Source organism: Chiloscyllium plagiosum, unplaced genomic scaffold, assembly GCF_037043375.1.
Source record: "Chiloscyllium plagiosum isolate Xiang-an unplaced genomic scaffold, Cpla_swu_hap1 HiC_scaffold_44, whole genome shotgun sequence".
Taxonomy (NCBI): domain Eukaryota; kingdom Metazoa; phylum Chordata; class Chondrichthyes; order Orectolobiformes; family Hemiscylliidae; genus Chiloscyllium; species Chiloscyllium plagiosum.
The window spans coordinates 8276370-8301132 of record NW_028270182.1 but is presented as its reverse complement, the minus strand read 5'-3'; the positions used below and the strand labels follow the sequence as shown (position 1 = coordinate 8301132).

At 42.0% G+C, this 24763-nt stretch overlaps 1 protein-coding gene across 1 annotated transcript; it reads right to left on the bottom strand.

The window, feature by feature from the left end:
* Positions 1 to 586: 586 nt before the first annotated feature.
* On the bottom strand, positions 587 to 5027 carry LOC122544439 (putative G protein-coupled receptor 139). Its single transcript, XM_087982845.1, has 2 exons — positions 4958 to 5027; positions 587 to 1497 (listed from the first exon to the last, which is right to left on the bottom strand). Exons 1-2 carry the CDS (start codon positions 5025 to 5027, stop codon positions 587 to 589), a joined length of 981 nt encoding a protein of 326 aa, XP_087838971.1.
* Between the last annotated feature and the right edge of the window lie 19736 nt (positions 5028 to 24763).

The window sequence follows — 24763 nt, the reverse complement described above, 5'->3', positions numbered from 1 at the left end:
AATCAGTCCTTGCCTTTCCAAATACACATACATCCTGACCCTCAGGATTCCCTCCAACAACTTGCCCACCACCGACGTCAGGCTCACTGGTCTATAGTTCCCTGGCTTGTCCTTACCACCCTTCTTAAACAGTGGCACCACATTAGCCAACCTCCAGTCTTCTGGCACCTCACCTGTGACTATCAATGATACAAATATCTCAGTAAGAGGCCCAGCAATCACTTCTCTAGCTTCCCACAGAGTTCTCGTGTACACCTGATCAGGTCCCGGGGATTTATCCACCGTTATGAAGATGAGATTGTGGGCATCAGATACAATTTGTTACATCATACAGCAGAGGGAGGGATGTGTGTGTGTGTGTGCCCAAAGTTTGCAAATCCGAACACATTGCGGAATAATATAAAAGAGGTGGTGATTAGTGTTGTGTCTTTCGAATTATACCCCTGAACGAGATTGCGTTCGTAAGTATGAACCTTCTTAAGTTGGACACATGAAAATCGGGCCATCTTGGACAACACAGTCTCTTTATTGAGCCAACTGCAAGATTATACAAATAAGTCTTAGTCCATGAATTGTTCATTTTTTGTCAAAATTTTAAAATCTTCACAACAAAATTGATGGAAAATTTAATGCCACTCCATAACTCATTTCTGAACTTACTCTGGGTCGCTGCATAAATAAATGGGTTTATACAGGAACTTAAGATCTGAAGCATATACCCGCTTTCTTCCAGGTTGAAATTGGACTCTTTGTAATTGGAACCTGAGAAATAACTTACGTTAGCAATTCGAACGTAGAGAAATGTTAAAAAATACAGCAGCCATAACAGGAGGAAATTGCCTGAGATACAGAAGAGCAGGATGATGGACTTTCTCCGGTTCCTCACCTCTGTGTCATTCTGATTTTCCCCCTGTTTACCAACATGGAGTCTTTTGCGAATTCGAACGGCCTTTAGAATTTGTCTGACAGTCACAGCATTGAGCAGTAAGATCAAAACGAATGGGAGGCAAGGGGTTGAAATGCGATCAATCCAATCAAATGCAGCCCATGCAGGTGAGGTATAAAATATAGACTTAATTTTGCAAAACCATGGTGCATTGCCAATTGTATATAATGGTTCATATATGAAATACCAGAATGTATTTTTGATACAGCTGATGCCGCAAACTGCCCCTATAACCACAGCTGCTACTTTTTCTGTGCAATATCGTGTCTTCAATTTTGGGCAAGAAATGGCTACAAACCGATCAATAGTGAATACTACAGTTGCCCAAACAGAACAATCACTGCTTCCAGCCATGAGGGCAAAATTGACACTGCAGACTGGGGTAACATACAGGACGCTGAATGGGAAATAAATTCCAACAATGCGGTTCAATATTACAGCTGTAATAATGACCAGTAGGTCTGTCACTGCCATGAATACGAGGTAGTAAGTGATGCATCTGGTGAGACCGCACCTTTCTCTGGATAGGATCACAATCACTTCCAAGTTAGCTGCAACATGAAAAGAAGGCAGAATCCAGTGAATGGAGGAAATGGAATAATGAGACAGACAGTGTGAGCAGAACAATAATACCTGACTCCTTTAACAATGTTTTGTTTTCGAATTTTGTGTGAACTTTTTAAATCTGGCACTTAATACTGAAAACAATTTTCTATTTTATCAACAGTAAGTTTTCAGTTAAAACAATAAACCAGACACAAACACATACTGTATAGTAATCAAAATGTAAAATAATATAATATTATTCATAATAAATGTGAAGATTATGGCAATTAGGGCAGAAACTATCACTATTAAAATAACGCTAAATGAGAATCTAAAATGTCAGCATTTAAAATTGAATCTGGCAATTTCACTCTCACTAATTAAATTGTGATATGGTTATCCACACATTATTCAGTCTGTTAAACAGAAAAGGAATCACACTATTGTGTAAAATTATGGTTTTCTGAATTTGGTACTTTTGGTGAATGCACAGAAGCAATTTTCACCAATCCCCTATTTCCCAGCTGTAAGGTTCAGTTGTATACATGAACAAACAGATTATGAGGTTTTGTTCAGATAGGGGTTGGTTAGCTCAGTTGGTTGGGTAACTCGGCTGTAATGCTGTTTAATGGTAATAGTGTAGGTTCAATTGCTGCACTGGTTGAGGTTACCATGAAGGTCTCACCTTAGCAACCTCTCCCCTTCCCTGAGCATGATAACCTCTTAGGTTAAACTTCTCCCAATCATTTCTCTCTAATGAGGGAGCAACCTTATGGTCTAAGTGGGCAATGACAACTTTAGCTTTCACTCATTCAGATAAAGGCATACCATGGAAGCACAGCATTCACACTGGAGCTGCACAGGAGAATCAGCATAAGGTATTTTCTTCATCAATCACACAAATTGAACTACTACATTAAAAAGAAATGTAGGAAAGATGCCACATTACTACAGCTTCTTAAGAAAAGATTGAGAACAGGAACAATTCAGTGTATTGCCTTAATATGACCTCAGCATGTTCACTGAGCAACCATCTGTCACAGGTCATTTTGAAGATCAATCTGACACTGAACCATGAATGGAGTTAGAGATTGAGAATGGAATCCCAACATTTAGTGGTATGGACAGAGCAAAATACTTATGAAGAAAGTCACCAGACACGAGGCATTTTCACCATATGCACGCACTTACATTTAACAGTTTGTCACAAAATAACGTCATTTTACTGGAGTCATTTGTTACAGACAGCTGAGAAATTTTAAGCCCTGAATATTGTGACTTCATCTAAGGCATGTGATATTATGTAGTTAGTAATGATGATAACATTGAGATATAGCTACCTCTTGATTGCAGTGAATCATTAATCAATCCCATCATTAAATTCAATATCTTTCCAATCTAATCCAGCATATAAACCTGTCCCAAAAGGCAGGAGAGGTGCTGAGGACAATTCTCTTTCACCCAGAGGATGGTGAGGTCTGGAATGTTCTGCCTGGGAACTTGGTCGAGATGGGAAAACTCCCACCATTCAAACAAAGGATGTGGATGAGCCTTTGAGATGGTATAACAAACATGGGTTTGAAAGTGAGACTAGTGTAGATTTAGAGTAACTTTTGTTGGTGTCGATTTGATGGGCCAGTGGTGTTATTTTATAAAATCAACATGCGCATTTGAGAAACTTACATTTTACCATATTTCCCATATATTCGTGGAACGTAGGTATCATCACTGGCTGGACCAGCTTTTATTGCCTCTCCCCAGTTCCAATTAGAATTGGCTTTGAGAGTTTCTCATGTGCATCTATGACATGCTCTGTCCACCCCTCCTCCTCCTCCTCCTCCCATCCACCCCACTCCTGGTTGGGGTGCTTTCAGCTGACTGGATGCCAGCTGTTGGGACTTGTGTAAGACCAGCCATTCTCCTATAGTCTCTGTACATTGAAGGCACTACTTGCAAACACAATTACCAATTGACCAAATATTCTTTCCCATCAAAGTGGTCAATATTCTATTTGATGACTTGTCAGTCTCACTACTGGTATGGATCAGAAATTAGCTCTGAAAGATGTGTAGAAATAGTATGGACCCTAACTTTTTCTTAGTTTAAAGCATATATTCCTATCGCTCTGCTTGATTGTCACGACATCGACTTTATAAACATCATCTAACACTCTTGGTCACCTGGGGAGACTTATCTGACGCAATGATGTGAGTTAGTTATGGGGTATTTGGATGTTTCAGGCTTTGATCACTGTATATAAGCACGGTGTTGGAGTGCTTCCCTCTCTCATTGCACCTGAGAAAGGGATTGTGCGCCTAAGGCTCGTGATTTCAAATAAATGGATTATAATGTCGTGTCGTGTGATTTTTGATTTTGTCCACCCCAGTCCAACCGTGGCACCTCCACATCATAGATGCAATGTGATTGGTCAAACTACTCAATGTTAAGCAAAGCATAATTTGTTTAAAAACTGTAGTTAAAATGCAAACAAAAGAAAGTGGAATTTTGAGTACCTTAACTGCATTCAAAACTTAACTGAATAAAAAATACATTGCCGATTCCTGATGAGCAGTTCCAATACAGTGACATCCCATAAGCACGCCACTTGGCAAAAAGGCAAATTTAGACACAGAGTCTTTAATGTCGTTCTGCAATCCAGGAGGAAAAACAAAATTACCAGAAAGTTCACAGAGAATAGCAGCGAGAAGCCATTCACTGAAGCTCTTGACTCTTTTTACACCCTAATAGCTTCTTCTGCTGAAAGCTAAAAGAAAAGTAGAAAATCTGGACTGTGAGAGCTGTCCACACCCGTTCAGGTTGCTTCTATTGTTCCAACTTTTAAAAAAACCCAAAGCCTCACAAATTCATTTAAGTCATGCTCAGTAGCCAGTTTGTGCCCTTTGCATTATAATGTCTCTTCAATAAAAAGGGCAACATCACCTCTTGAAGTGACAGCATCATCTCACGACATTACAGGTGACACCATAGCACAATGTTCTCTCTGGCTATCATTCACTCATATTGATGGCTCAAACCTTGGTATAACATCTGCAGTTATACTATCAGGAATGATAAAGGAAACATTTGAAGGAAAGACTTCATGCATTAACTCAAAAAAATTGCAACCTTGAATAGAAGACATATGATCCACTGGTAGAAATATTACATTAGATGATACTTTAAAGGGATATTTTAAAGGCAGCAAATTATTACGCATGAATCTATAAAATATTCAATTGCAGGTGAGAAATGATAGAATAGCCAAAGCAACAATATAGTTAAAATGTAGAATTATGCCTAAATAAATAAATTAATACGTTTAAATCAAATATCTTTCCAGAAAGACATTATAACACTGAAAGGGAATAAGGTATACAAAACAGATTAGTGATCACTGCAACTTTGTTTTGAAGCAGCTAAAATCAAAATGACTTTCAAAACATACAACAAATGTCAGTCCAGTACCTGGCACCCCGATAACTGCAAGGATGGGATAATAAATTGCAAAGAGCAGACCTTTTGGTGCACTATGCATTTTGAAGATTCATGACTCCACATAAAGTGGGTGAGACATTTATGTCTGACGTGAGGCTCCCAGGAGAAATTAGGTTTTCTGAGTTTGGAAATTAATTGCGAAATTGCAGCAACAGAGAAGTTGTTTTGAAATATCTGTGGCTTGATGTCATATGAACCAAAGGTGAAATGCGAAAGACCCCTCTCTGATAACAATCATGCATCATGAGAATACATATTTGGTAACAACAGTAATGGAGTAATTTGTTAGAACAAACACAGAGAATGCTGAAGAAACTCAGCAGGTCTGCAGCATCTGGAGGGAGATATATTGTTTTGAGTTTGGTATGACAATTTTTTCTGACTGAGTTCTTTGTCAAAGTAACTTCGTTGAGTTAACTGCACTGCATCTGTTGGACGGTACACACTGCTGTCACTCTGCATTGAGTCAAGTTAGGCAACAAAGAGACCGAGGGAATGAGTTAGAAAATAATTAATGGTCTGAAAGACTGAAAGACTGTATGATCAAGATGAAATGAATTCCAGAGGTAAGGTGAGTCTGACTACCAAGACCACATGTGACCGGGCGTGGCCTCAAGAACCCCAGCAACATTGAGTGAAGAGGAATCAGGAGGTAGGGGGGATTCTCGGTTGGTTACAATCATACCTGGTACATAGGAAAATATAGTTGTTGGAGACCAGTAATCTCAGCTCCAGGACATCTCTGCAGGAGTTCCTCAGGGAGGTGTCCTAGGTCCAACCATCTTTAGCTGTTTATCAATGACCTTCCCTCCATCATAAGATCAGAAGTGGGGAGATCCCCAATAATTGCACAACATTAAGGACTAGTCCCAACTCCTCAGATACCGAAGTAGTCTGTTTCAAATGCAACAACATGTGGGCAATATCCAGGCTTGGGTTGCCAAGTGGCAAAAGATATTCAGGCCACACAAATGACATGCAATGGTCATCACCAATTGGAGGTAACCTAACTATTGCACCATAAGATTGAATTCCATGACCATCACTGACTGGACAACTATTAACACCCTTGGGGTTCGCATTGACCAGGAATTGAACTGGACTTGCCATACAGATGCTCTGACCTAGTTGGTTAGTGACTGAGCTGCTAGGTTACCGTGTAGACGTTTTGTTACCATGCTGGGGAACATCATCAGGGCGCTGTTGTTCTGTCCCACTTGGTTTTTATGTGGGTCCAGTCTGTTGGGGTGAGTTTCACTTCTGGGTCTTCTGTGCAGCGGTTTGTACATTGGGTCTACAATTGGATTGTCCTAAAATGGTTACATTGTCATAGTCGAATTGATAGCCCTCTTGGTCTGTGTGTATGGAGATGAGAGAGAGGAAGGAAGAAGAAGAAGACTTACACAAAGTCATTGCTAACAACGGATACCCTATTAGCTTCATCTGCTGATGCCGGTCCAACAGACAATACTAAGAAGACACTGTACCTACCAACATACTGGCCACCTTGCCCTATGTGAAGAACATATCAGAATTAACAATCAAGCTATTTCAACCACGAGGTATTATGGTAGTACACCAACCAACAGCCACACTACGCCAACTAATTACCAGGACAAAGGGCCCCATACCCGCAATATGTAGGACCAACATGGTACACAAAATTCCTTGCAACAACTGCAGTAAACACGACATCAAGAAAACTATGCATCTGACGTCATGAGCACCAACTGGTATCTAACTGACAGGATCCACTCTCCCTCATCTCTGTACACACAGACCAAGAATGCCATCAATTCTTCTACAACAACATAACCAGAGACACACAAGAGAGTTTGTGGAAGCCTGGTTTTCAATCAAAAAAGGCCGTTAACAAGCGCCTAGAGATCAACCCAGTGTACAAACTGCTGCAGAGAAGACCAGGAAATGACACTCAACCCTACAGATTGGATCCACATAAAAGCCAAGTGTGACAGAACAACAGTGCTTCACAGAAGTCACCCTGATGATGTTATCCTGCATGGTAATGAAACATCTGCATGGTAACCCAGCAACTCAGTGAGCTAATGAGCAACCTCATCCCGAGCTACAGTACTTGGTAAAAAAAACATACAAAATAAAGAACTACTATGGCTCCAAAAATCACTGAGAAGCTCAGAATACAGTTATGAGTAACTCATCTGCTGAATCCCCAAAGCCTGTCCACCATCTGCAAAACACAGGTCAAGAGAGTTACAGAATGGTCCCAACTTGCCTGGATGAGTACAGTTCTAACAACACTCAAGGAGTTCAATACCATCCAGGACACAGTCGCCCTCTTCATTGGCACCACAAACACCCTCTCCTTCTACCACTGTCGCTTAGTTGCAGCATTGTTTATTATCTCCAAGATGCACTGTCCAAAGTCACTAAAGATCCTTAGACAACACCTTCCAAACCCACAACCTCTACCATTCAGAAGGATAAGGGCAACATGAGAATACCAATCTCTGCACGTTCACCTCAAAGGCGCTCATCATCCTGATTAGAAATACGTCACCGTTCCTTCACTGTCAATGGGTCAAAATCCTGGAACTTCCTCCCTAACAGCATTGTGGGTCTGCTTACATCACACAGACTGCAGCGGTTCAAGAAAGCAGCTCACCCCCACACTTTATGGAGGAGAAATTGGGAACAGGCAATAAATACCGAACCAGCGATGACCATGTCCTGCGAGTGAATAACAAAAAGTGCATGCAGGTAAATGCAGAAACAGCAGTGAATCTGATCAGCACAGGACCGCTTTCACTGGGGATGTTAGTAATGGGCCATAAATACTGTATTAGTCAGAGATCCCTGCATCCCACGTACAAAGTAAAAATAACTGAGGTTAATAGTAGAACTTAGAATAAGGAAAATTACAAAAAATTCAAACAGAAATTGAACCATTAAGTTAACAGTTAATAAGGTAAATAAGAGTGTCAAAGAAAAGATAACAATAATGTATTGGCAGCTGATGTAAAAGGTTGGTCATTTTGCAAATCAGCTAATATAGTGAGACAAGGGCTGATTATGCTCCTGGTGCCAACAGCGTGGGTTCAGTTCCCATCACCGATTTCAGGTTACCATGAAGGGCTCTCTTTCTCAATTGCTTCACTTGCCTGAGGTCTGGTGACCCTCAGGTTAAATCACCAGCAGTCGCTTCCCTCTCTAATGAGAGAGCAGCCCCTATGGTCTGGTAAAACTATGGCGACACAACAACAAGATAGTACACACCTACTTGAGGTGATCAATGAGAAATTAAGATTTGTGCTAAGGGGAATGAAATGGATGGCACAGCCTCAGGGAGAGTGATGGGAGGTGAGTCCTTGTGTACATTTCAGACTGAGAGAGATAGATCTTTGTACTTGAAACTGTACTTAAAACAAAAAAAATGTGGAAATCACAAAGGGTGAGGCAAAGAGAGGGAGAGATGGCAAGCTAATGCATTGAGCTTATCTTCATCAGAGAGAGATCATTGATAAGTCGGGGAATCAAGGGTTACTGGGAATATGCAGGAAGGTGGATGTGAGGAATGTCAGATCAGCCATGTTCATTGAATGATGGAACCAACTGGAGGGGCCAAATACATGGTCAGTCCAGGGGAGCCCTGCGGAGCAAAGGGAGCTTGGTGTCCAAGTCCATTGGTGATTTCTGAGAAGTTTTGTAGCTCAGGTTGAGGTTTGCTCGCTGAGGTGGTAGGTTTGTTCTCAGATGTTTCATCACCATGCTAGGTAACGCCACCAGAGAGCCTCCGGTGAAGCTACAATGGGATCAAACATCTGAGAACCCACGTACCGCCTCAGTGAGTTAGCACGGGTAGACAGGATGGTGAAGAAAAGTCGAAAAGGGTGGTGCAGGAAAAAAGCACAGCAGGTTAGTCAGCATCCGAGGAGCAGGAGAGTCATCATAACCACGAAACATCATCTCTCTTGCTCCTCGCATGCTGCCTGACCTGCTGTGATTTTCCAGTGCCACACTTTTCCATTCTGTCTCTTCCAGCATCTGCAGATCCCACTTCCTTCCAGGATTGTTAAGAAGGTAAAAGAAATGCCAGGGTGGACAATACAGAATCTGAGTATATCCCAGAATGTTACTATCTTAAAACTTAGGTCTTGCTGAGGAAATGGAGACCATCACATATTCAGGTGGATGGGAAATGGGCAGAGGTTCATCAAATTGTATTACCAGTGAGGTATAGACAGGAGGCTGCCGGTAGCAGATGAATTACCAATAGGAGTTCATTTGAGTAGTATGGAAAACTCAAACCAAAATTAAAAAAGAAACACTTTTATTAGATTGGACTGCATCAGGATGGAATTGAATTTTGCAGGACATGTCATACATCCCAGATAATTGGACAGCCTCATACAGTGACAAAACCAGCATCTTTAATACTCATTCCTGCATTTGGGGAACCTTTTACAAGGGTCTTAATTGATTGCAGAGGACCCTTACTTTAAAAAAAAGGAATCAGTATTTGTTGAACATAATGAATTGTCTACTTGATTTCCAGAGCCCATTCTACTGTGTTGTATAATGGCTAAAAGGATTACAAAAGAATTACACAAATGTCTTACTAGATATGACTACACTTGAAGTATAATTGGATGAAGTGTTAAATATTCATCAAAATGTTTCCAGGAAGTTAAGGACAGCTTAGGAATAATACAATTCAAATCCAGAAAGGCAGTGAGTTTTAGAATGATAGCATCAAACTCAAATGACCTTGTCAAGACTATCCAGAGGATTGAGATAATGGAATGTCATTGGCACTTTTGCAAGTGGCATACAACAATTTGCAATTTTTCTACCAGAGCTAAATGGGTGGCACAATGGTTCAGTGGTTATCGCATTTGCCTCCCACTGCCAGGAGCCTGGGTTTGATTCCAGCCTCAGGCAACTGTCTGTGTGGAGCTTACACATTCTCCCTGTGCGTGTGAAGGTTTTTTCTGGGTGCACCAGTTTCCTCCCAAAGTCCAAAGATGTACAGGTTAGGTGAATTGACTGTGCTAAATTACCCATAGTGCTCAGGGATGTGGAGCTCTTATTCCTCTCTTTGTAACAACTAAAAACTAGGGTTCTCTTCCTTCTACCACAATTATATGTGTGACAATCTCATTTACTGAAGTTGTCTTTGCCAAGGGTGTGTGTATGGGATTTTGCTATATTGGACCATTTAATTAGTAGTGAATTTATATATTAGTTTTTTTGGCATTTTGTTAGAGTTACAATTCTTTTTTTATTTTGTCCGTATTTTAACAGTAGGCAAACATGAAGTGTATTTTGCTTAAAGTTAAATAGTTGGATCAATTGAATTGTATCTGGAACACAATGCCTTAGGCCAATGGCCATAATACTACTAATTTTAAAATAGTGATGGAAAAGGATAGACCAGATCTAAAAGTTGAGGTTCAAAATTGGAAGAAAGGCTAATTTTGATGGTATTTGGCAAGAACTTTCAAAAGCTGATTGGGGGCAGATGTTTAGGGACGGCTGGAAAATGGGAGCCTTCAAAAATGAGATAACAAGAGTCCAGAGAAAGTATATTCCTGTTTGAATGAAAGGAAAGGCTGGTGGGTGTAGGACAAGCTGGTTGACTGGAGAAATTGAGGCGGAAGTGGGTACTGCCGATGCTGTAGATTAGAGCCAAGATTAGAGTGGTGCTGGAAAACCTCAGCAGGTCAGGCAGCATCTGAAGGGCAGGAAAATCGATGTTCCTGACGAAGGGTTTTTGCCCAAGAAGTCGATTTTCCTGCTCCTTGGATGCTGCCTGATCTGCTATGTTTTTCCAGCACCACTTTAATCTAGAGAAATTGAGGGTTTGGTTAAGAAAAGAAGGAAGCATATGTCAGGTGTAGACAAGATAGATCGAGTGAATCCTTGGAAGAGTATAAAGGCAAAAGGATTATACTTAAGAGGGAAATCAAGAGGGCAAAAAGGAGTCATAAGAGAACTTTGGCAAATAGGGTTAAGGAGGATCCAAAGGGTTTTTCCAAATACATTAAGGACAAAAGGGTAACTAGGAAGAGAATACGGATCATCAAAGATCAGTAAGGCAGCCTTTGTGTGGAGCCGCAGAAGATGGGGAAGATACTAAACCAGTATTTTGCATCAGTGTTTACTGTGGACAAGGACATGGAAGATATAGAATGTGGGGAAATAGATGATGACATCTTGAAAAAATGTCCATATTACATTGGATGAAGTGCTGGATTTCTTGAAATGCAAAAAAGTGGAAATATCACCAGTACCTGATCAGCTGTACCCTAGAACTCTGTGGGAAGATAGGGAAGTGATTGCTGGGCCTCTTGCTGAGATATTTGTATCATTGATAGTCACAGGTGAGATGACAGAAGACTTGAGGTTGGCTAACATTGTGCCACTGTTTAAGAAGGGTGGTAAGGACAAGCCAGGGAACTATAGTGAGCCTGATAACAGTGGTGGACAAGTTGTTGGAGGGAATCCAAGGGATGGGATATACACGAATTTGAAAAGTCAAGGACTGATTAGTGATAGTCAGCTTGTTTTTGTGTGTGGGAAGTCATTTCTCATGAACTTGATTGAATTTTTTGAAGAAGAAATGAAGAGGATTGATGAGGGCAGAGTGGTGGATGCAATCTATATGGGCTTTAGTCAGGCGTTTGACAAGATTCCCTATGGGAGACTGGTTAGCAAGGTTAAATCTCATGGAATACAGGAGGAACTAGCCAATTGTACACAGAACTGGCTCAAAGGTAGAAGACAGAGGGTGGTGGTGGAGGGTTGTTTTTCAGACTGGAGGCCTGTGACCAGTGGAGTACCACAAGGATCGGAGCTGGGTCCACTACTTTTTGTCATTTTCGTGGATGTGAACATAGGAAGTATAGTTAGTAAGTTTGCAGAGGGCACCAAAATTGGAGATGTAGTGGACAGCGAAGAGGGTTACCTTAGATTACAACAGGATCTTGATCAGATGGGCCAATGGGCTGAGAAGTGGCAGATGGAGTTTAATTCAGATAAATGCGAGGTGCTGCATTTTGGGAAAGCAAACCTTAGCAGGGCTTATACACTTAATGGTAAGGACCTGGGGAGTGTTGCTGAACAAAGAGACCTTGGGGTGCAGGTACACAGCTCATTGAAAGAAGAGTCACAGGTAGATTGCATAGTGAAGAAGGCATTTGGTATGCTTTCCTTTGGTTAGAACACATTTGGAATGTTATGTGCAATTCTGGTCTCCTTGGTATCGGAAGGACATTGTTATCTTGAAAGTGTTCAGAAAAGATTTACAAGGATGTTGCCAGGGTTGGAAGATTTGAGTTATATGGAGAGATTGAATAGGCTGGGCCAGTTTCCCTGGAGAGTCGGAGGCTGAGGGGTGACCTTATAGAGATTTGTAAAATCATGAGGGGTATGGATAGGATAAATAGACAAGGTCTTTTCCCTGGGGTGGGTGAGTCCAGAACTAGAGGGCATAGTTTTAGGGTGAGAGGGGAAAGATATAAAAGAGACTTAAGGGGCAAATTTTTCGCACAGAGGACGGTATGTGTATGGAATGAGCTGCCATAGGAAGTGGTGGAAGCTGTATAATTGCAACATTTAAAAGGCATCAGGATGGGTATATGAATAGGAAGGGTTTGGAGAAATATGGACAGGGTGCTGGGAAATGGAACTAGATTGGGTTCAGATTTCTGGTCGGCATGGACGAGTTGGATTTAGGAGTCTGTTTCCGTGCTGTACATCTCTATGACTCTATGACTCCCATAATAAATTACTTGTTTGAGTAAGGTTTACTTATGTATGCCAGGAGGAGTAGGTAAAGAAATTAAGACTATAAGAAATACGCGGGAGTATGTTAATTGAAAAGAGAAATATAATTCAGGAGGAGCATTACCAGAAAAAGATGATACTATGTGTCGTTCATGATGAGAAGAACATTATTCCATTATATAAAGTGAAGTTGGAGAGTTCAGTGAAAATTGATGAAGTGGTGGTTGGGTTAAAAGAGACATTCTAGGTTTCAGAAGTACAATTTATACTTGGTAATGACATAGCTGGATCACAGGTGGGAGTGATGCCTACTGTGGTTGAAATGCTAGTTGGAAATCAGGCAACTGAGCTGTTACAGGATGCATATCCTGGGATCTTTCCTGACTGCGTGGTAACAAGGTCACAAAGCGTCAGGTGGAAACATTGATCCCAGCTGAGGGAGGTGAAAGTGAGATTGTGTGTGTCTGATGGCGATCATTACCTTACCCAGCTGATGGAGATATACATGGGATTACGGGTGCACTTGATCGAGATTTTTACAACACCCAACTGAGGGAGATGCAAATGTATGATACAGATTACTACCGTTCCCATCAGGGGAAGGTGAAAGTAAGATTGTATGAGTATGATAGATGTTATTTCATCACTCAGAAGAGGGAGGTGAAGACGAAGTGTGTGTGCACACGCGTGTGCATATGTGTGTTTGTGTGCGTGCACGTGTGTGTGTGTGTGTATGTGTGTGTGTGTGTGTGTCAGACAGTCCCAGGTCTGCAGTTTGCAAATCAGAACACAGTGCAGGACAATATAAAACAGCTGTTTGTGAGTGTTGGGTCTTTAACATTATACCCTAAATGAGATTGTGTGCATAAGAATGAGCCTTCTTAAGTCAGATATAGATAAATTGGGACCCCTTGTATAACACAATCTCTTTCTCGCACCAACTCAAAGATTACAGTATGAAGTTTAATCCAGGAAATGTTTCTTATATGTCAAAATTTAAAACGCTTCACAATGAAATTTACAGAAAATTTAATGCCACTCCTTAACTCATTTCTGAAATTATTCTGAGTCCATGCATAAATAGATGGGTTTATACAGGAACTCAACATCTGAAGCATATACCCGCTTTCTTCCAGAATGAAACTGAACACATTGTAATTGTAACCCAAGTTACAATCACACGTTTGCAATTTGGATAAAGAGAACTGATCATACAAACACCAGCCATAACAGGAGGAAACTGCTCATGATACAGAACAGCAGGACAATGGACTTTCTCCGGTTCCTCACCTCCATGTCATTCTGATTTTCTACCTGTTTGCTCAAACAGAGGCTTTTTCAAGATGGAATGACCTTTGGAGTTTTTTCTGACAGTCACAGCACTGAGAAGTAAGATCAAAACGAATGGGAGACAAGGGGCTGAAATGCGATTAATCCAATCAAATGCAGCCCATGCAGCTGATGTATAAAATGTACACTTAATTTTGCAACGCCATGGTATGTTACCAATTATATATACTGGTTCAAATACCAAATACCAGAATGTATTTTTGATATAGCTCATGCCACAAACTGCCACTGTAACCACGGCTGCTACTTTCTCTGTGCAATATCGTGTCTTCAATTTCAGGCAGAAAATAGCCACAAACCAATCAATAGTGAATACCACAGTTGCCCAGACAGAACAAACCTTGCTTCTAGTCATTAGGACAAAATTGACACTACAGACAAGGGTGATATGCAGGATGCAGAACGGGAAATAAATTCCAACAATATGGTTCAATACTACAGCTGTAATAATGACCAGCAGGTCTGTCACTGCCACGGATATGAGATAATAAGTGATGCATTAGAGAGACCACTCCTTCCCCTGCATAGGATCACAATCACTGCCAAGTTAGCTGCAATATGAAAAAGATGCAGAATCCAGAGGATGAAGGAAATGGAAAAGTGAGAGAGATAGTGTGATCAGAACCACAAGACTTGACTCCGCTAATAAAGTTTATTTTCAGAATTTTATGTAAACTGGTCCTTGATACTGAAGCCAGTTCTGTGCTCGGTCAACAGAATTTATTTTTTGTTTAAAAAAATCAATCAGACAAATGGAGGATGGAGCATAGGTATCAAAATGTCAAAGAATGCAATAATATTCACATTAAATGTGAAGATTATGGGTTAAAAAATAAAGGCATTGCAAGATTAATTCAGGAAAATGTAATTGTTAAAATAACTTTAAATTAGAATCTGAAATGTAGTAAACAGCATTTAAATTCTAAGATTGAGTGTTGGGAACAATTCAGAACATTGTCTCAATATGGCCTTGGCAATGCTTACTGAGCAATAAATGGTCATATTCCTGATGAAGGGCTGATATCCGAAACATATCTCCTGCTCCTCGGATGCTGCCTGACCTGCTGATCTTTTCCAGCACCACACTCTCGGCAACCATCAGTCGCAGGACATCTTGAATATCAAGCTGACACTGAACCACAAATGGAGGTATAAATTGAGAATAGAAACCCCGCATTTTGTGGTATGGAGACAGGAAAAGACATTTATGAATAAAGTGGCCAGACACATCGCATTTTCACCACAGCACATGCTTTTTTTAAACAATGTGTTGTAAAACAACATTATTTTGCTGCAGTCATTTGGTAAATTCAGCTGAGAAAATTTAATCCCCTGAACATTGTTACACCACATATAAATAGACAAAGTCTTTTCCCTGGGGTTGGGTAGTCCAGAATGGGATGGCACAGGTTTAGGGTGAGAGGGGAAAGATATAAAAGAGACCTAAGGCACAACTTTTCACTCAGAGGGTGGTGCGGGTATGGAATGAGTTGCCAGAGGAGGTGGTGGAGGCTGGTACAATTGCAACATTTAAAAGGCATTTGGACGGGTATATGAATAGGAAGGATTTAGAGGGATATGGGCCGGGTGCTGGCAGGTGGGACTAGATTGGGCTGGGATGGACGGGTTGGACGGAAGTGTCTATTTCCGTGCTGTATATGTCTATGACTCTTTGTAATTTTAGATGGAGGAAGAAATAGTGATCATAACATCGAGAAAGAGCTAACTCTCAAGTGCAGCAAGCCAATCATCAATTATTCAAATCAATACCTTTTCAGTCTAACCGAGCAGGTAAACCTGTCACAAAAGGGAGAGGATTGAGAATGTGGCGCTGGAAATGCACAGCATGTCTGGAAACATCGATGTTTTGCGTATAAGCTGTTCATTAGGAATGATGTTTGTGGGCCAGGAGACTGAGAGATAAATGGGAGGGGGATGGGACTGAGGGGAAGGTGGCTTAAACTGTGATAGATGAAGGTGGATGAGAAGGTGATAGGTCAAAGAAGAAGGTGGAGCAGATGGATAGGAAGGAAAGGTCAAGAGGGTGGTGTCTTTGGAAGCTTGGGACTGGGATAAGGTAGGGGGAGAGCAAATGAGGAAACTAGTGAAATCCACATTAATCCCATGTAATCGCAGGGTCCCAAGGCAGAAGAAGAGATGCTCTTCCTCCAGGCATCGGGTGGTTAGAGTTTGACGATGGAAGAGGCCCAGGACCAACATGTCCTTGGCGGAATGGGAGGGGGAATTAAAGTTTCTAGCCATGGGGCAGTGGGGGTGGTTTGTGTGGGTGTCCCAGAGATGTTCTCTGAAACAATCCGCAAGTTGGCATCCATTCTGGCCACATCGGGTGCAACGGATACAGGAAATTATGTTGGTGGAGGTACAGGTAAACTTCTGTCAGATGTGGAAGGATCCTTTGGGATCTTGGATGGAGGTGAGGGGGAAGGTGTGGACGCAGGTTTTGAACTTCTTGCAGTGACAGGGGACGGTGTTGGGACTGGGGTGGTCGAGGGTGTGGAACTGACAAGGGAATTCATTGGCTGAATTTAAATTGTTGTCAGGGTAAAAATGCTGCTTGGGGCCTGCTAACCGAATGGCCTTTTGATACATCGTGTTCATTCAAACTCCTGCAGCTGCTTACCCACTGTTCCAGAGCTCCTCAAAACATTTTAGCAAGGTAGCCCAGACCTGAACTTTTTCTTATTTTAAAAGCAGATATAAAATTGATATTCCAGGACTGATACACACGCCAAACCACTCAGCTTTAAGCAAAACAATTTATTTACACATTGCAGTTGAAATGTGAGCAAAAGAAAACAGAATTAAGAATAATTTAACCATATGGAAACCCAACCGACAAAATTGTTGGTAGGTTAACAAAGGAGCTGTTCCAGTCCCCGCAATTACCCAAAAACACACCCCTTGGCAAATGGTCAACTCAAACACAGGTTCTTACAGGAAGGAGATATTTCCGAGAGAAGGGTCAGGCAAGAAACATCTCTTGAAGCAAGGAACCTTTTTTTTACAGTAACAGCTTCTTTGGCTACCAGCAATTCCTGACTTCCTGCTAAAACTAAACCGCACGAGAGAAAATAAAATCTTAATTGGGAGAACAGACACTCCCCTTGCCATTAAATTAGCCATTGTTTAAAGGAGCCACTGCCAGACAAATCAGCATTATAGGAAGGATGTGGAAGCTTTGGAAAGGGTTCAGAGGAGATTTACGAGGACGTTGCCTGATTATGGAAGGAAGATCTTACGAGGAAAGACTGAGGGACATGATGCTGTTTTCGTTGGAGAGAAGGTTGACAGGTGACTTAATCGAGGCGTTTCATAGCTTTAAATTGAGGGGTGATAGATTTAGAACAGATATCGGGGTAGTTTCTTTCCTTAGAAAGTAGTCGGGGTGTGGAATGACCTGCCTGCAACAGTAGTAGACTCACCAACATTAAGGGCATTGGACATACATATGGATGTTAATGGAACGGTGTAGGTTAGAGTGGCATCAGATTAATTTCACATTATGTTACAACATCGAAGACCAAAGGGCCTGTACTGCACTGTAACTCTCTATGTTCGATTTTCTCCAGTTGAGTCTTATCCTGTCCCAGTTCTCCCACTTTGTGCACCAATTCTCTAATTTACTGGCACCGGCAAAAATTTTCCAATTATTGATGCCGTACATAAAATCTCCAATTTAGTTGTTCCCTGAAACACATTTAGTTTTAGCAGGCAGTTAGGAACTGCTGGTAGCCAGAGAAGCTGTTACTGTGGAAAAAAAAGGTTCCTTGCTTCAAGAGATGTTTCTTGTCTGAATCTTCTGTCTGAAATCTCTCCTGCCTGTAAGAACTTGTGTTCAGCTCATTTACTGGTGAGCTGAACCAAATTTCCAATTTACTGATGTTTGCAACACGTCTCTTTTTTACTGATTCCCTGCTGCTATCCTCCAATTCTTTCATTGGAAACCTGCACCAAGTTTCTAATGTAATGGCACTGCATGCCAAATCTCCCATTTACTGATGCCCACCAATTCTCCCATTTCCTCATACCCCTGTACTGATTCTCCCATTTACTCAAACCCCTATACTGATTCTCCCATTTACTCAAACCCCTGTACTAATTCTCCCACTTAATGGTGCCTCAGTTCTCTAAGTTAGTTCCACTATGCACCAGTTCTTCCATTTAGTCTTTCCCTGCAACAATGTTCCCATTTAGTAGTCTGCTGCCAAAATTCTTAAATTTTGGCATTCCCTGCATCAAATTCCTAAATAACCGATCCTGCACAAATCCTTCTTTTGATGGTGAACTGCACCAACTCTCCCATTCAGTTTTTCCCTGACACATGTCTTCCATATAATTGTGCTCTGCTCAAATTTTTTTCATTCTGTGGTGCTCTGTGTCGAATCTCCACTTTCGTGCTCCTTTGTAACATTTCCCCTACTTACTGATTCCCTGCCTGTGTCCTCTCATTTACACGTCCTCTTATTTGCACCTGGCACCAACTCTCTCACTTACTGATGCCCTGCACCATTTCTCCAATTCAGTGTTGCCCAACACCAATGCCTTCATTTACGGACGTCCTGAAGAAGCTCTCCACTCAGGGTTGCCCTGCATCAATTCTCATATTTACTGATGCCCCAGCCCAATTCTCCCATTTAGGGGTGCCCTACTCTCATTCTCCCATTCAGTATTGTTCTGCCCCAATCCTCTTTGAGTGCTACACTGTACCAGTTCTCTCATTATCTGGGATATGGAAGTATGGTCAGATGGTCAGAAGTGTGGGGAATGCATTGTTGCGAGAGGGTCAATGCAGAGGTAGTGCCTTATTACAAGAGGTTTCAAACTGACAGAGTGCCAGATGATTTCAGGTTGAGAACTCACGTATTTCAGCATTACGACAGGATCAGTACTACAGGAGTGCATCATTGTCACAGGTTCCATTCTGAGGCAGTGTCTTTTTGTCAGAGGGTCCGTTCTGAGGTGGTGCCCCATTGCATGGGGATCAGAATTGAGTGTGGGCCACACATTTCGAGGCTCAGTATTGATAGTGGAGCACAGTGAGAGAGCCAGTACTGAGGGAGCACTTAGAATTGACTCTCCGACAGTGCTGCAATACCTCAGTATTGATCCTTTAATCGTGCAGCATTCCATCAGTTCTGACTCTATTAGTGTGAGGCACTGCCTCAGAACAGATTCTCTGACAATGAGGCACACTGTTAGGAATGAGCCTCTGACAATAAGGCCCTCCTTCAGTATTGAGACTCTGATCATGAGGCAGTAGCTGATAGCCAGAGTGACAGCCTGAGATAGTGCCCTGAGGGACGGCCTCATTGTTAGAAGGTCAGTCCTGATGGAGTGCCTCACTTAAAGAGAATCAGAGTTGAGTGTGTGTCTGACAATTAGATGGTCAGTACTAGGGTGTGGTAGCTCTATCAGAGGGTCAGTGTTGAAGGACTGCCTCATTGTCCGAAGATCAGTTCTGAGGGAAAGCCGCATTATCAACATGACGGTGCTGAGGGAGTGTCGTGTTGTCAGATGGTCAATACTGAAGTAATGCTTCATTGTGAGAATGTCAGATATGAGGCAGTGCCCCTTTACCAAAGGGTCAGTTCTGAGCCAGTGCCTCATTGTGAGAGGGTCAGAACTGTGGAGTGTTTTATTGTCAGACAGTCAATAACGAGGCAGTGCCTCACTCAAAGAGAGTCAAAATTGAAAGGGGGCTAAATGATTAGAAAGTCAGTATTGAGGTGTTCACAGCTCTATCAGAGGGTCAGTAGGAGAGTCTCATTATCAGAGGATCACGATTTCGGGAGTGCCATAATGTCAGAGATTCATTCCGAAGAGTGTGCCACTTTGTCAGAGGATTCGTGTTGAAGCTGTACCTCAATGTAATGTGGTTAGAACTGAAGGGGCGCTACATGATTAGGTGAGGACTGAGGTATTGCAGCTCTGTCAGAGGGTCAGATTTTTGGGATTGTGTTATTGTTGGAGGGTCAATACTGACAGTGCCTTACTATGAGGGGGTGAGAACTCAGGGAATGCCACCCATTCAAAAGGTCAGTCCTGAGGTAGTGCTGCACTGTCAGAGGATCCATTCTGTGAGAGTGCCTCAGTGTCAGATGGTCAGTACTGAAGCAGTGCCTCATTGTCAGAGGGTCTGTTCTGAGGCAGTGCCCCTTTACCAGAGGTTCAATACTGAGGCACTGCCTCATTATAGAGGGAGTGCCACACAATTAGAGGATTGCGCTGAGGTCCTGCAGCACTATCAGATGGTCAGAACTGGGGAGTGCCTCGTTGTCAGTGGGTCAGAATTGGGGGAGTGCATTACTGTCAGAGGGTATGTTATGAGGCTCCGCCTCATTTTTGAAGGGTCAGTCCTGAAGGAGTGTCTTATTGACAGAGCGTCAATACTGAGGCAGTGCCTCAGGGGTCAGAATTAAGGGAGTGCTTGCATTGAGAGGGTCAGTACTGAGGTAGTGCAGCACTATCAAAGAATCAGTATTGAGGGAGGGCCCTGTGACAATCTTCCATTTCTTAATACCCTGCAGTGATTTTCCTATTTATTGATGCTCTTCCCCTCCAGTCCCATTTATTTCTGTTCCATTGCTCTCAATTATTGGCCCCTTGCACCAGTTTGAACCAGTTCTTTAATATACTGGCACCACACACCAATTCCCCTGCAGTATTTCCAGATGCCCTTTACCAATTCTCCCATTTAGGAGAGAATTCTACTCTAATTGCCCCATTCAGTATTGTCCTGCCTTGATCGTCCCATTTAGTGCTACACTGCACCAATTCTCCCATTATCTGATTCCCTGCTGCAAATTCTCGCATTTAGATTTGCCCTAGCCCAATTCTTCCATTTAGTAGTTCCCTGCAATGTTTCTCCCGCTGCCAGAATTCTTAAATGTTGGTATGTCCTGCACCAATTCTCCAACTTTCTGATGCACTAATTCTTCCATTTAATACTTCACTGCAATAATGGGTATGAGAATAGGAAAAGTACAAATGAGGCTGGCTCAGTTTAGGAAAACAGGTCGGCATGGACCAGTTGGGCAGAAGGCACTGTTTCCATGCTGCATGCCCCTATAATTTCTATCATCATGCTATCTCACGCCTGGGTAACTGATACACTATATAAATTAAATTCCAGTCTGTAATGCATTCCCAGGTATCAGTTACTCTGTGTATAAGATTAGAGAGATGCTAGAAAAGCACAGCAGGTCAGGCGGCATCTGAGGAGCAGGAAAATCAACATTTCGGGCAAAAGCCCTGATGAAGGGCTTTTGCCCGAAATATCAATTTTCCTGCTCCTTGGATGCTGCCTTGTCTGCTGTGCTTTTCCAGCATCTCTCTAATCTTAACTCTAATCTCCAGCATCTGCAGTACCCACTTCCGCCTAGTCTGTGTATAACCCACCCCGATACGTTCAATTAGATTCCTGCCTGCAACTCATATCAGGTATCAGTTACTCTGTGTATAAACCTCACAATTAGATTGCAGTCTTTAACTCACTGCTGGCTAATTATTAGTCTATAGGTAAACCAATCAAACTCCTCAATTAGATTCCAGTCTGTAACTCATTTTCTGGTTTCTGATATGCTGTATATAAAGACTACACCCTGAAACCCTGGATTGGATTCCAGCCTGTCATTCACTCCCAGGTATCTGTTATTCTGTATATAAACCACCCTGAACCCCTCAATTAGATTCCTGTCTGTAACTCACTCCTGGGTATCTGTTATTTTATATATAAACCACCCTGAACTCCTCGATTAGATTTCAGAACCAGACAATATTTTACTCACTCACTTACTATCTCTACATCCAAATATCCTTCTCTCAAACCCTGTCCCTTGGTCAGTGTATGTGTATCTGTCTGCTTCTCTTTCCACTCCCAATATCTGCCAATTGCCCCATCCACCTGTTCACCTTATTGAGTTGGTTCATGGTGTCCATGTCCACTGTACAATTCCAGTAAGGATTCCTCATGTCCCCTGGAAATAACTGGAAAATCATCAGGTGTCCTCCAAATATTTGATGATACCATCACATTAGCTTTCTGTGATTTGTGTACACAGATCCAGCAAATAATGTTTCATATCTTAATAAGTACAAGATTAAATGTTTTAATCACCCACTGACACAGAGCCCTAGTGACACCGACATGCACACGCGTGCACACACATACACACACACATACACACAATCACTCTCTCTCTCTTACACACACACACACAAAATAAATAAGGAGTTACTCAGGGTATGGAGTTATGAAAGGACTTCAGGATTTCTAAATATTAAAGCTTCATTAATCTCCCTGAATGCCAGATGAACGCAGGACATTCACACACCTGGGTCAGTTGCAAGGTGCACCTCCCTCTGACAGTGAGAGGTTCCTGTATCACCCTCTGGATTGGAGTCAGATGCTGTGGTCGGGAGCAGGACATGGTACATGGGATTAGGATAACTGTCCATGTAGATGTTCAGAGCCAGCAATCTAATGGGGAATCAGAGCAGATCAGAGAAAATCAAACAAAGAATCTTGGACACACACAGACACAATCTTGGTCTCTCTTCTCTCTCTCACACACTTACTCACACACACACCTCCCAACTCCTATACTCAATGCTCTGAACAGTAAAGGACCGCATATCAAACATCTTCTTCACTATCCTATCTACTTGTTTCAAGCAACTATGAACCTGCATGCCAAGGTCTCTTGGTTCACCAACACTCCCCAGGACATTACCATTAAGTATATAAGTCCTGTCCTGATTTGCCTTTCCCAAAATGCAGCACCTCACATTTATCTAAATTAAACTCCATCTGCCACTCCTCAGCCCATTGGCCCATCTGCTCAAGATCCCATTGTACTCAGAGGTGACCTTCTTCGCTGTCCACTACACTTCCAATGTTGGTGTCACCTGCAAACCTACCAACCATACTTCTTATGCTCACATCCAAATCATTTATATAAATGACAAAAAACAGTAGATCCAGCACTGACCCTTGTGGCAATCCACTGGTCATGAGCCTCCAGTCTGAAAAACAACTCTCCACAGCTACCCTCTGTCTTCTACCTTCGGGCCAGTTCTGTATCCAAATGGCTAGTTCTCCATGTATTCCATGTGATCTTACCTTGTTAACCAGTCTCCCATGGGGAGCCTTGTTGAATGCCTTACTGAAATCCATATAGATCACGTCCACAGCTCTGCCCTCAACAATCCTCTTTGTTACTTCTACAAAAAACTAATGCTCTCTGCTTCCTTTTCCTTTGAAATCCTGAATGTAGATCATAAGATCCAAATAATTTACCAACGGTTGCACTGTTTAATTTATCCAGGATGCATTTCTTTGTGAGCATTAATTAACTAAATTTGTAAGCTTAGTGCCTTGAATCTGCATTATTTTGATCATTATTTACACTTTCCCACAAGAATAAAGACAGAAGGAAGTTTCTAAGCATCTCTGGCTTCTCCTGCCTCTTGATGTAATGGGGATGCGTTCCATCTTGTGCCACTGTTGTGTTTCACATACTTACGGACACTTCTACATTGGTTTATGCTATGGTGTTTTCATCTTTTCTCTCTATTCTGCATTTTTAATTCTGCATCAACTTCCGTTTGAGGAAGGGATGTCCAAAAAGCTCATAAGCCAATGAGAGGGAAAATGTTTCCTCGTCTCTGATTAAATGACCACCCGCATAGTTTTAAATTAAAGATATGTTAAACCTTCATCAATGCATCCTGTAGATGTTACACACAGCCGGTGGTGGAGGGACTGGGTGGGCATGGATGTGGTGCCAATCAAGCGAGCTACTTTGTCTCTGGCTGGTGTCAAGCTTCCCAAAATGTCGTTGGAGCTGCACCCCTCCAGGCAAGTGGAGAGGATTCCTCAACACTCCTGAGTGTTACTTTGCAGATGTTCAACAGGCTTTGGAAGTCAGGAGGTGAGTTACTTGTTGCAATATTCCAAGCTTCTGACCTGCTCTTGGCAATCTGTTTACCCAGAGCAAATGGACTGCAGTGATTCAAGAAGGCAGCTGACCACCACCTGCTCGAGGATAACTGGGATAGGAAATAAATGTAGATGAACCCAGAAACACCAGCCTCCCATGAGATGCTCAAAAATCCATTTGATTTACGTGACTAGTTTTGTTCAGTTTCGAGTCAGGGGCTCCAGGATGTGGCTAGTGGGGAAATCAGTGATTGGAGCCTCATTGAGCATGCCCATTGAATCATGGCAACGCTTCATCAGTCTCAATGCTGCCAATGACATGCCCCATTCTCATTTCCATTCAATGTTCTTTTCTGTCAAGATTGATCTGCTTCAGAAGATATCTTTGTTAGAATTGTCGTACATGAACTATTCTATTCATGTGCAAATTTGAACTAATGCTTGGAACTGATGAGTAGTGATAGGATTAACTGGTCAGGACATGCCCTGCTCATGTCCAATTCCCCTTACAATAGTTGTTATTTTTATAACTTGCATTAGTGGCTGTAATTAGACTCTATTAACTTGGGAACTGATTTTCTGATCCGATGAATTCTCCCTCCTATAAATACTGCAAGCTTTCTCCATCTCTCAAAGAGAGAACTGGCTAATTCCTGACAAGAGTCACTGAAGTAACTATTACTGACAAAGGGGAAACT